Genomic DNA, 14,157 nt, shown 5'->3' with positions numbered 1-14,157 from the left:
AAGCATTCCTTGAGGTCCTTCCAGACTTGTTCAGCCGATTCAGCGTAAAGAACAGTAGGCGCTAAATCTTTGTAGTGAGTGTTAAGGATCCACGAGAGTACCATATTGTTCACTCTCTGCCAAGATGAATAGTTGGCATCCGAGAGTTCTGGTTGTTGAATGGTGCCATTGACAAAGCCTAATTTTTTTTGGCAGACAAGGCCATGGTCATGGCACGACTCCACATGTTGTAGTTGTCTCCTGTCAGAGGAGAGGACACGAGCAACATACCTGGGTTATCAGAATAGTGTAGGTAATAGGGGCTCTCTACTGAATCGATCAAAGAGAACTCATTGGAATTAGCAGAGTCGGTAGCCATTACAATGAAAAAAAAAACAGAGAAGAGAAAGAAGAGACTATCGATGCTCTGATACCATGAAAGAATGACTCTTCAGTCTGTATTGAATTAATTGAGTAGAGTACAACGGTATATATATACAAAGACAAAAGATAGAATCAAAGTAGGAGTCTGACTCCTTTGGATAGGAATACAAGAGAAGGGGTAAGGATTGTAATCAAAACCTATCACATAAATGTGTAGGTTAGAATGAGGATGAGTATCATAACAAAACCTAAGACTAGACTAAGGATATTTGCAGCTATATATTCCAACACCCAATTTCGTTAACAGGTTTTTCTTAATTCAAACCCATCGGGTCCGATTGAATGTGCTTCCAATTCCATTTATCTCTGCAACCAAAAATGCAGTATCCTTCAACTTTGATTTATGAACAACCACTCCAGCTAGTCAACGACCTTGGCCTTTTTTCCTTTCAACTTCAATATTCTGGGCTTACTCCATGCAGTTTGGATTCCAAAGGTTAAACCATTTTTCTCTCTGTCACGAGCCATTTGTTCAACCGCCTGGTTAAATGGGTCAATCTATATCATATATATGTATAATTATTAATATATATATATATATAATAAAATATTAATATACATAAATTTATAATGTATATTTATATTTTTAATTAATATATATACATATTTCAAATTTATTTTTTATATTAAAATTTAAAATTTGAACTATAATAGTATTTTTTTAACAAAAATAGTGCCTTTGGCTCCTTACAATACTTGAATTGCAAAAGGTCACCTGACCAAATGCAAAGGTATGGCTTATGAAAGTGTTCTTATCAATTGTATTTTGTAACTATGAAATGCTAACTAGGTCAAAGGAGTCAATGGCATAATCACCTAGGTCAAAAAAATTGGGGTAAATTATAGATGGGTACCCTGTATTTTGGGGGTAGTGATAGATAGGTATCCTAGACTTTCAATTGCAACATTTGGCACCCTGATTTCTCAAAAATAGACACTTGGGTCCATCCATTAGTATTCTGTCAATTAAACATTACATAATGCCAAAAATACCATTCTCGTATATTTTTTTAGATCATTCTTTGGAGTAAAATCATCACCAAAGAATGCCATCATCGAAAAATTTGTATATGTTATTTACTATCCATGTGAGAACGTCATTGTGGGGAGACGCTTAGTAACCTAAGAAGGGTATTTTTGGCATTATGTAATATTTAACTGACAGAATACTAACTGATAGACCCAAGTGTCTATTTTGAGAGTTCAAGGCACTCAAGTGTTGCAATTGAAAGTTCAGGATACCTATCTGTAACTACCCCCAAAGTATAGTGTACCTATATGTAAGTTACCCAAAAAATTTTGACCAATTTGACAATTTGTGCACAAATCCTGAGTTTGAGATAAACTCAGACCAGAATTGATGCGGGATAACAGTTCAAATGGTTGAGTGCCCCTATCAATGACGGTTTGAAAACACTTGTCTTGAAGATACAGTAATTAGTCCTACTCTAGAAGATAATTCAATAAGAAAAAAATCAAAGATTAGAAGAGAAAGAAGAGAGAGAGAAGAGAGAAATCAAAGAGAAGAGACTTCAGAAAAGAGTGTGTCAATTACACATTGCTGCCCCACTCAGCTATTTATATTAATAATTTAAAACATAGCAAACTTACAACATTGCCCCTACTACAAACATAAATAAATAGCAACTGAAAAATAACTGAAATAACTAACTTACTGACACTACTAATATGCTAACAACAATATAAATAACATGCAAACAACATAGATAAACATATTATTGCTTTATAACTCTACACTCCCCCTTAAGTTGGGAGTAGATATCAATTATTCCCAAATTGTGTAAATCTGTCTCCAATTTGGTCTTTGATACTGTCTCAGTGAAGAGATCAACAAGTTGCATGTCGGTGGCAATATATGGAAGACACATTTCTTGAGAAGCAACTCTCTCTAATAACGTGTCAATCCACTTCAATATTCTGAGTTTTGTCATGTTGAACTAGGTTATGAGCAATGTTAATAGCGGCTTGATTATCACAATACAACATCAGGGTCTTCTCAAAAGCAATGCTCGATTTCTCAAATAGGGATCTCAACTACAATACTTCAGTCACACCATTCGCCATAAATCTATGTTAGGCTTCAAAACTGAAATGGGCCAACAACATTTTGTTTATTGATTCTCCAAGAAACAAGATTTCCTCCTACAAAAGCACAATACCCAGAGATGGATCTCCTATCATCAACACACCTAACCCAATCAGCACATATGTAGACTTTTATTTTCATGTGATCATTATCTTTGAAGAGTATGCCTTTTCCTAGACATCTCTTCAAATAAATAAGGATCCTCTCAACTGCAAGAAGGTGAGCGGTGTGGTTTTAGGGGAATGCATATACTAGCTAACAACACTGACCATATAAGAAATGTTTGGTTATGTGAGGCAAAGATAAAGGAGTTTTCCAATCAATCATTGAAACATAACCATGTCTTCAAGGGGCTCTCCACCTTCTACACTTATCTTATGATTTGGTTCAATAGATGTGTCAGCAGGTTTAACACCAAACTTTCTAGTTTCTTCCAAAAGATCAAGAACATACTTCATTTAGGAAACAAAATTCCCATATTTAGACTGTACTTCCTTAATTCCCAAGAAATACCTAGTTCTCCCAAATCTTTAACCTAAAATTCTTGGTAAAGCAATTGCTTAAGAGAGTCAATCTCACCGGTGTCATTCTTTGTCACCACAATATCATCCACATATATCGCAAGTAGAGTCAAGGAGGAATCCATTTTCTTAATGGAAAGGGTGTGATCTGATTAGGCTTGTACATAGATGAATTTTTAAGAGCTTGTCTAAATTAGGGCTGTTCATAAGAATGCCCAACCCAACCAAACCGACCAACCCGGACTGACCCAACCCGAGTCGGCCGGGTTTTCATCAGTACCGGTTGGTTTCGGGTTGGGCAAATATATAAACCGATATATCGGGTCAGTTTCGGTTTTTTTGTGTGAAAACTGAAACCAACCCGACCCGAACCGAACTAGTCTGACTAGTTCGGTAGTTCCTAGTTTGAGTAGTTTCCTACTTAACTATAACTAGTCTTCTACTAGAACTAGAAGGCCCATTAGGCAATTACAATTAGAATAGGCAATCTATCATAGTTTCTAACTTTCTATAGTCTTTTACACCAAATAGGCAACCCATTAGGCAATTACAAGTAGAATAGGCAATCTATCATAGTTTCTAATTTTCTATAGTCTTTTACACCAAATAGGCAACCCATTAGGCAATTACAATTAGAATTCAATTAGGTGTCCTTTTTTACCTAGATTAGAATTTAGAAAGTTTCTAACTTTCTATTTTATTGACAACTTTGTCTTCTCTTAATATCCTCTATTCTCTAACTTGGTTGGTCCACCCCCCTCAAGTTCTCAACCCAAGAAATCTTCTATTCTCCTAATCTCTTAATCTCTTTTATTCTCATTCTCTCAACTCAAGGCCTCAAGCTCAACTGCTCAAGTCTCATTCTCAAAGTCTCAACTTCAGTCATTCAAATGTTAGTATTTATTTATTTATTTTTAATTTAATGCATGTTACAAGTTGATATATTTTATTTGTGTTTTGTTTAAGTTTGAGCTTTGAAAAAAATCCAGTTAATGATAATATATTTGCACAAAAAAACTTCAGTTTTGTATGAAAAACCTAATCTATTTAAAATTTTAAATATATATTTATATTTTAATTTAAATAAATTTTATATTTAAAACTATTAAATAAGGATATTTCAGTTTTACATAAAAACCGAAATATCTAAAAAAATTTATATCTAAAAAATATATATTCTGAAATATATGAGATATATATTTCCAGAAAATATATATTCCAAATTTCCAATATATTTTATTTGTATGTATATTTTTGTTTATATATATATATATTTTTTTAAATACATATTTCAGTTTTAAATATATTTCCAGAAAATATCTTAAAAAATAAAAACTTCAGTTTTCAGTTTTTATGAAAAACCTAATTTATTTAAATATATATTTTGGTTTTAATTTAAATATATTTTATATTTAAAACTGTTAAATAAAGATATTTTGGTTTTGCATAAAAACCAAAATATCTGAAAAAATCTATATCTAAAAAGTATATATTCTGAAATATGTCGGATGTATATTTTCAGAAAATATTGTTTTAAATATTATAAATAATATGTGTATTTCCGAAATATATATAATATGTATTTTTATATTATTATATATTCAGCTTTAATTGTTAAATATATTCCAGAAAATATATTCTGAAACTAAAATATAGTAATATATTAAAACTGAAATATAGTAATATATATCTGAAATATAGTATATATATATATATATATATATATTTATATATAGTATTTAAATATAGTATATATATATTTCCATAAATATATATCTGATATATTTTGGAATATTTATATATATATTTGAAATATAGTAATAGATTTTATAGTAATGTCATAATTTTCATTTTGCACAAAAACTATGTATTTTTATTATATATTTCAATTTTAAATATATTCCAGAAAATATCTTCTGAAATTTTATATATAATATATATATTTCTGAAATAAATAAAAAATAAATAATATATATATATATATATATATATATATATATATATATATATATATATATATATATATAGATAGATAGATAGATAGATAGATAGATAGATAGATATAAAGCAGAAATATAGTAATATATATCTGAAATATAGTATATATATACATATATATATATATATATATATATATATATATATATTTCCATAAATATATATCTGATATATTTCGGAATATACATTTTTCATATATATATATATATTTGAAATATAGTAATAGATATTTATAGTAATTTCATAATTTGCATTTTGCACAAAAACTCTGTATTTTTATTATATATTTCAATTTTAAATATATTCCAGAAAATATATTCTGAAATTATATATATAATATATATATTTCTGAAATAATTAATTAAATATTATATATATATAAAGCTGAAATATATTAATATATTAAAACTAAAATATAGTAATATATATATATATTTTCATAAATATATATCTGATATATTTCGGAATATACATTTTCATATGTATATATATATATATATATATATATATTTGAAATATAGTAATAGATATTTATAGTAATTTCATAATTTGCACAAAAACTATATATTTTTACTGAAATATATCAGATATATATAATATCAGAATATATATTTTCAAAAATATATTATATATATTCTGAAACATGTTTTTATTATTTTATATATTTCAGTTTTATTGATGTTAGATAAAAAAATAACATATATAGTTTTTTATTATAACCAATTAGTTGCTTTTTTCTTAATTTGTTACATTAGGAATGTCACTTGAGAAACTCAATAATAATTATAAATTTATAATGGTATTTTGTTTTCAGATGGATCCTAAAATAAATGAAAATGTGCATGGGATTGATGGAGTTGAAGATTCAGTAGCAATGGGTTCAAAGCAAAACAAAAGGCAATGTTCTAGATTAAAATCATAAATTTGGGACCATTTCACTAAAATGGAGGATAAGGATGAACCTAGGGCTACATGTAACTATTGTGGCAAAGATTACGCATGTGACAAAAAAATCATGGCACTAGTAACATGTGGAGTCATTTGCATCAACAGTGCATGAAATATCCCTATAGGGTTGATAAAAGGCAAAAGATATTATCTTTTGAACCTAAAAATGAAAGAGGAGAAGATGGTCTCACTACTGGTAAGCTAAAAACAATGACTTTTAGTGTTGAGGAAGCTAGAAAGGAGCTTGCTAAAGTGGTTATAATTGATGAATTGCCTTTTAGGATTGTGGAGGGGAAAGGATTTAAGAAATATTCTCAAGCTTTGCAACCTAAATTTACAATCCCATCCCGTATCACAGTTTTTAGAGATTGCATGAAAATTTTTCTTGAGGAGAAGATTGATAGTGAATGTCTTACCACTGATACTTGGTCATCAACCCAAAATTTAAATTATATGTGCTTGACAGCACATTGGATTGATAGTGAATGGAATTTGAACAAAAAAATTTAAACTTTTGTCAAATTCCTAATCACAAGGGAGAAACAATCGGTAAGACTATTGAGGATTGCTTGTTAGAATGGGGCATTGATGGAATTTTTACAATTACTGTTAATAATGCAAGTTCTAATGATGGTGCAATTAGATATTTAAAAAGAACTAGGGATTGGAAAGGCACCATCTTAGAACATGACTTCATGCATTTAAGATGTTCTACTCATATTGTGAATTTGATAGTGAAAGAAGGATTGGAAGACTTACATAAGTCTATTCTCAAAATCCAAAATGTTGTAAGATATGTGAGATCATCTCCATCTAGATTTCAAACTTTCAAAAGGTGTGTTGAGAAGGAGAAAATATAAAATAAGAAACTTGTATGCCTTGATGTTGAGACTAAGTGGAATTCTACCTATTTGATGTTGGAAGTTGTGGAAAATTTTGAAAGAGATTTTGACCGGCTAGGTGAGGATGACCCAAGATATCTCTTATACTTTGAAGGCAGTGATGAGGATGAAAATGATGAGAGTGAAGGTGGGAATAAGAGAGGAAAAGGAAGAGGGAATAAGCATGTCGGGCCTCCTAATTATGATGATTGGGACAATGTCAGATGTTTTGTGAAGTTTCTAAAGCTTTTTTATAATGTAACATTGTGGTTTTCAGGATCTCTTTATGTCACATCGAATACATTTTTTCATGAACTTGTGGCATTGCAAACTAGGTTGGTTCGTTTATGTAGAAGTGGAGACAGTCTCTTGAGTTCTATGGCAAAGCGCATGAAACAAAAGTTTGATAAATATTGGGAGAACCTTGAAAATCTGAATTTCTTGTTATATGTTGCCATTGTTTTGGATCCTTGTTACAAATTAAAATATGTGAAATTTTGTTTTGGTCAAATATATGATAGTTTGAGGGCTAGAGAGATGACTGAGAGAGTAAAGGAAACTCTTAATCATTTATATTACCATTATCATGATCATAAATGCAATTCAAATTTTAATGCTGGACATGAAGCATCAAGTTCAAGTAAATCTTCTAATGAGATGGATTTCGATGATAATGAAGATGATACATTAAAATTCTTAGCATCTCAATTTGCAAAACACTTAGAAAGTGAAGAAAGGGTAGAAAGTAAATCTGAGGTTGTAACGTATTTGTTAGAGAGTTGTGAAAAGCCAAGTGATTCATTTGACATTTTGATTTGGTGGAAAATGAATTGTCAAAAGTATCATATACTTTCTCAAATAGCAAGAGATGTCTTGGCCATGCCAATTTCTACAGTTGCTTTTGAATCGGCATTCAACAAAAGTGGGCATTTACTTGATCCATTTAGGAGTTCACTATCTCCAAAAATGGTGGAGGCTCTTATATGTGGCCAAGATTGGTTACGGTCCAAACCAATCCCAATTGATATTCGAGAAGCTATGGATGAAGTGGAAAAATATGAAGAAATTGCATTACATAATATTTGTTATCTTGTGAATAAACTTTATTTCATGATATTGTTTATAACTTATATAATTTTTTGGGTTACATACTAATATTTGTTTCTTTGTTTTAGAATTGTCAGGAACAATGGAACAAGTGTAATTATGTGAGTCATTAGCATGGCCGCATTTCTTCTTCAAACATGAAGTTCCAAAGCCCATTAGGCCACCTTTTTGAATGGTTGCAAGCAACTTTGGTTTAGTGATTAATGAACAACTTTTGTGATTAACTTTTCATTTAAATTTTATCATAGGAGATGGCTGAAATGATGTTCAATTTATGACAGTTTTTATTTCTTACTTGACACTTGTTTTTACATGAAGAATTTATTGATTTTATTCTTTACCTGAATTAACTTCATATTTATCTTGGACTCTTGAACATTAACTAATTCAGATTTTATTCGGTTTTGTACAGGAGCAAAACCGAAACCGACCCAACCCAACTCAAACCGACCAGGTCGGTTTGGCCTATCAGTGGGTCGGTTTCGGTTTCCACCTCAGGTAACCTGACCAGGTCGGGTCGGTTGGGAAAACCCCAATAAACCGACCCAACTCGACCCGTGAATACCCCTAGTCTAAATCTATCAAACCATGCTCTTGGAGACTGTTTCAGTCCATATAAGTATTTATTCAACTAATAAACCTTCTTCACCGCTTCTATACTATACAATCTAGGAGGTAACTCTATATACACCTCATCTTGCAAATCACCATTAAGGAAGGCATTTTTGACATTTATCTGAAACAATGGTCATGAGAAATTTATTGCAATGGATAATAAAACTTTAATAGTATTCATTTTGGCTACTGGTGCAAAAGTCTTCAAATAGTCTATGCCATATGTTTGTATAAACCCCTTTGTAAATAATCTGACCTTATATCTTTTAATAGAGCCATCAACATTATGTTTAATTGTAAACACCCATCTACACCTAACTGGTTTCTTCCCTTTAGGTTGATAAACTAACTCTCATATATTGTTTTTTAAAAGATCATCCATCTATATCTTCATTGCATCCTTCCACTTAGGTACTAACATAACTTCCTACATTGTTCTGGGAATGGAAATAGTAGTAATAGATGCAAAAAAGGACTTATAGGATGGATACAAATGATCATAAGACAAAAACTGTGAAATACAACGAGCTATAGATGAGATACAATGGTGCTTCCCTTTATAAACTGCAATTGGAAGATCAAGATCATCTAAAGGAGAAAAAGGCTCAACATTTGGAGGTATCTCATCTATAGTGGGAGACAAGGAAGTTGTGTTACGTAGATCTAGAGACATAGAGGAAACTGGAATTGGCCTAAATTGATGAGGACCGAAATCAACCTGTCTCCACCACCTATGGAACACCCTCAAATCCCTACACTATTGACAACCCTCCTCACTTCACTCCCTTTTAGTGATTGAGACAGGTAATGGAATTTCTAATGTAGGTGAACCCGTCTCACTACTCTCCCTCTAAAAAGAAATTCTATGATAGTAGGGTACATCTCAAAGAATGTGACATCCATAGAAATAAACTATTACCCATAAATATGTTCATAGTAGCAATATCCCTTTTTATTTTGTACATACCCAAGAAAAATACATTTTGATGCTTTGGGATCAAAATTAGAGTAGTGAGGCCTAAGAATCTAAACAAGCAAGTACATCCAAAGGTCTTAAGGGAATAGTAAATAGGTCATTATCGGGATATAAAAAGTTAAATGGAATTTTTATGTTTAGGACCCATAAAGAAACTCGGTTGATGAAATATACAACAATATGGATATAGAATCCCTATAGAAACGTGCAAGAACATTGGAGTTTAGCATAATACTTCTAGCCACCTCCAATATATGCCTATTTTTCCTCTTAGCAACCCTATTTTGTTGAGATGAATGATGATAGGTGCTTTGATGGATAACCCCATGGTTAAGGAAATATGAAGCCAATGGTTATGCAAAATACTTCTTAGTATTATCAAATTTGAAAATTTTGATTGACTCTAAATTGGGTTAAAACCATATGATGGTGCATAAGATAAACCAATGAGTGCATAAGATAAACCAATGAGAAACGAGTATAGTCATCAACAAACAACAAAAAATATCTATATCCCCCCATACCAATGATGCGATATGGTCCCTAAACATTAGGATGCACAATTTTCAAAGTAATACTACACATTTTATTGCTTAAAGAATATGTTGTTCTATAGGACTTTGCAAGTTCATAACATTCACATTTTAAATTAGACATTTGAACTGACTCAAGCAAACTAGGAAATAAACTCTTCAAAGACGTAAATGACAAATGATCTAACCGATTATGCCAAAGCATAATCTTGCTCATAGACTAAGAAACTAATGACCTCCCAACTTCTTTATCTTCCCCATGTGAATGCCCTCCAAGTAGGTAGATTTCTTTTGTCTCTTGGCCAATCCTAATAACCTTCATTTGTCTCCAAATCCTAAAAAACACATCGATAAAAAAAGAAGTCACCGAATAGTTTTGAATTTTAGTGATGCTACTTATCAAAAGTATGTTAGTAGTAAGTTTAGGAACATGCAAAACTGAGGATAGAAGATGACATCAGACAATCTAATGTCTCCCTTACCAAAAATGGAAACAAGGGAGTCATTAGCAATGAACACTTTGTCTCTGCTAGAAGATAAGCAATAAGTAGTAAACAATGAAGATAAGCCAGTGGTCATATGGTCGAATGCACCTAAATCTATAACCTAAGCAGGTTCATTGTAACCTAAGGTTGAAGCATAATATGCTGAAGCCCTTGTACCTGAATGAGAAAATGGTGAAGTAGGAGAAGCAGATGTTGTAGCTGGTAGCTAAGATGAGGAGGTTGGAGTGCCAATTTCACTTTCCAACTAAGTCAAAGCAGCTCGAACAACAACTAAAGCGTCTAGGGATGTGGCTCTTATGCTAGAGGATGATACACCATTAGTAGTAATTGCTACATTGGCATTTCCTTTATTGTTTTTGAGCTTTGCTGGAATTAGATGTAGATACAACTTCCAACAAGTGTCCCTAGTATGCTTTGGTTTCTTGCAATGACTCTAAAATAACTCCCTCTTATTTTCTTTCTTCATATCCCTTTCTTTGTCACCCCCAAACTTTGGTTTCACTAATGCTTGGGTTGATTCCATAGGTTGATATTGTAACATAATCTTTCTCGTACTTTCTTCACTGTGTACTAAGGAGTAGGACTGAAACAATATCACACTCTCTCTCATGAGGAGTTGTTGCTTCACAATATTATATTCTAAATTCAAACTAGCTAGGAATTCAGAAACCATATTGGTTTCAACCTATTTTCTGTATGTTTGTGCATACTTCTAACTTTCCCACTCAATTGTCTCTAGGTGATCAATTTCATGCCATAAAGATCTCAAAGTGGAGAAGTAAACCGAGACAGGTTTTTCTCCTTGCTTAAGATTATTGACTTCACATTTCAACTCATAGGCTCTAGCAACAATAAGTGGCTGGGAGTAGATTTCTCTCCTAATGTCCCAAATTTCTTTAGTAGTTTTGACTGATATGAGGTTGTATGAAATTACACAGCTAAGTCATGACTAAATAGTTCTCATGAACCCATTTGTCATATGAATGGTCTTCCTTGGTTTCTTTACATCCCCCATCACATAGTCTAATTTTCCTCTAGCCCCAATAGCCATCATAGATGATTGAGCCGATTCCAAGTAATTTGATCCATCAAATTTGACAGTGGTAATCTGAAAAATATTTTCAGTCATGTTTCCAACCCCCAAAACACCTTCCCCTTGAGCCTTTAACTGAGTTATTGCCATATATATTAAGAAATTTATCAAAAAGAGCTCTTTTTATGTTGAAACATAAGTAATTATTACCTAGAAATTGCCAACAACCAACCTGGAATGTTGAAAAAGGTTTAACAAACACCAGAAATGTTGAAACAGACCTAATAATCTCCCAAAAGTTATTATCAATCAATCTAGAATGCTAAAATAAGTTTAATTGGTACCCAGGGGTGGAGCTAGGAATTTTTTATGAGGGGGGCCCAAACTTATGGATGGGCCATAGGGGGGACCAACCATTGGGTGAGAAGTGAGGGGAGAGAGGAAACTTACATAGAAAATATGTATTCAGTGTGTAGATTTCTAAACCATAGGGGGGGCCATGGCTCCCCTGGGTTCCCCCCAGATCCACCCCTGTTGTTACCCATAAACTAATAATAGTCAAAATACTATTGTTTAAATCAGAGAACTAATCATGGGTTTAGGAAAACCCTAAAAAGATAAGAGAAATCGGAAAACTCCCAGCTGCTCATTTCCAGATCACTCTAATAAGTTTCAAATTGTTGTCAATCTCAAAGAAAAACTGAAACTTACCCAGAACAGGCTAGCCGCCACTTCCAATCCTAAATTTCAATCAGACGTTTCGTCTTTTTTCATGCATATCGGCGAAAAAGATATGATGAAAAACTAAAAAAAAAATAAAGGGTAAAAGTAAGCTTCTTTTCCCCGAAATAAGCCTTCTTTCACCCCCAAACGACTCTAAAACTCCAAACTACATTCCTAGAGTGATAGATTTGCAAAAGTTTGCAAGAAACAAGTGTGAATTGTTACTTTTTTTTAAGATTTTTAAATTTTGAAAAAATATGGCAAAATAGGTTTTTCTTTTCATTTTTTTATAATATCTTGTGATTTCTTTTTTTTTCTTGAATGTTTAAATTTATGTTGATATACATTTCCTACATTCAAAATCACAATTTTTTTTTGTATTATCAGTAGATTTATGAAAATTTCATGAAGATATTTGGGGAAAATATAAATTAACAAAAAATTTGAAAATATAATTTTTCTGTCTATAAAGACTAAATATGCTTTAGATATATGGATTTATTTATCATATCCATAGATCAATTGAAATTGCTTCTTTAGTTTTTTTTTTTATTTTTTATATTTTTAGAATTAAAAATAAAAAATTATTAATTATATTTTATCATTTGATCACAATAATTGAATATATTATAATTCTATGGATGATCTATCATATCCATAGACAAATTGAAATTTCTTCTTTAAAAATTATTTTTATATTTTTAGAATTAAAAGATAAATAATTAATTAATTATATTTTATCATTTGATCACAATGATCGAATATATTATAATTCTATGGATAATCTATCATATCCACAAAGCAATTAAAATTTCTTTTAATAACTATTTTTTGAATATATAATATAATGTTTATTTATTTTTTATAACTTTTGGAAATAAATTATAAATAATAAATATTTAAGTAATAAATAATTATTAATTATATTTTCACATAGAAGTTGTGCCAATGCATGTTTTATGTTTGGATAGGAGAGTTGGGTTTTTCACATCACATAAAACATCAAAACTTAAGAATTATAATTTATAAATTATAGTTAAGCACGGGATTTTTAATAAAATTATAATTGACTACAATATATTTCTACATAAAATCATTAAAATATATTAATTTAATATATATATACACCTCATTGAGGTCTTATATTTAGTGTTATTGATGTATTTTTATGATTTATTAAATTATTTATAGTGTTTCCAAGCATATCTATATGTATCTTAGTTTTTCTTTGATACACATGCGTATCCAAGGCGTATCCCAATACGTCTCTTAAAATTGCCTTTCCGATACACTTGACGTTTTTGATACTTTGAACCTTGATTTGAACCCTAATCTTGAATTTCTTTCATTCCCTCTGATTCATCCTGGTCATCAGACACTTTCTAAGGCTTTACAATCCCTTAAAAAATTGATGCACTCTACCAGTAATCTCCAATAACCAGTCGATGGACCAATCTTATTAAAACTTCCAACCATAGGAAGTTCTTATGTAGTTGGTCTGATTAGACTCACATGAGAAATCCTAGGTTGGTTCTGATACCAACTTGTCTTGTAGAGACTGTAATCAATCCTACCAGCCCACTCAAATATTTATATTAATATTTTAAAACAAGGTTTTTAAAGCCGAACTAGACCACAAACCGTTTAGGGGACTAGTTCCCGGCTCGAACAGTCCAACCATTCGAACCGAACGGATGGCCTATTTTGACAAAAAATAAAAAATTAAAAAAAATAAAAATGGCCAAACCGTTGGACGGTTCAAATGGTTCGACTGCCAATGTCCGTG

General features: G+C 31.2%; 1 protein-coding gene across 1 annotated transcript; it reads left to right on the top strand.

Moving 5' to 3' along the window:
* Positions 1-6,911: 6,911 nt before the first annotated feature.
* LOC148803576 (zinc finger BED domain-containing protein RICESLEEPER 2-like) lies at positions 6,912-8,098 on the top strand. Its single transcript, XM_088896851.1, has 2 exons — positions 6,912-7,970; positions 8,054-8,098. The coding sequence occupies exons 1-2, from the start codon at positions 6,912-6,914 to the stop codon at positions 8,096-8,098; spliced, it is 1,104 nt and encodes a 367-aa protein (XP_088752977.1).
* The last annotated feature ends 6,059 nt before the right edge of the window (positions 8,099-14,157 follow it).

The sequence above is a fragment of the Nelumbo nucifera genome, chromosome 1 (genome assembly GCF_055504915.1).
Source record: "Nelumbo nucifera cultivar China Antique chromosome 1, China Antique-T2T, whole genome shotgun sequence".
Classification (NCBI taxonomy): Eukaryota; Viridiplantae; Streptophyta; class Magnoliopsida; order Proteales; family Nelumbonaceae; genus Nelumbo; species Nelumbo nucifera.
The sequence above is the reverse complement of the archived record's forward strand: the minus strand, read 5'-3'. Positions and strand labels throughout refer to the sequence as shown.

Bases quoted from the DNA above. Each gene is read 5' to 3' on its own strand.
- LOC148803576 (XM_088896851.1), top strand. From the start codon at position 6,912: ATGTTGGAAGTTGTGGAAAATTTTGAAAGAGATTTTGACCGGCTAGGT. The intron at 7,971-8,053 runs GTGAATAAACTT...TCTTTGTTTTAG, and splicing joins TACATAATATTTGTTATCTT to AATTGTCAGGAACAATGGAA.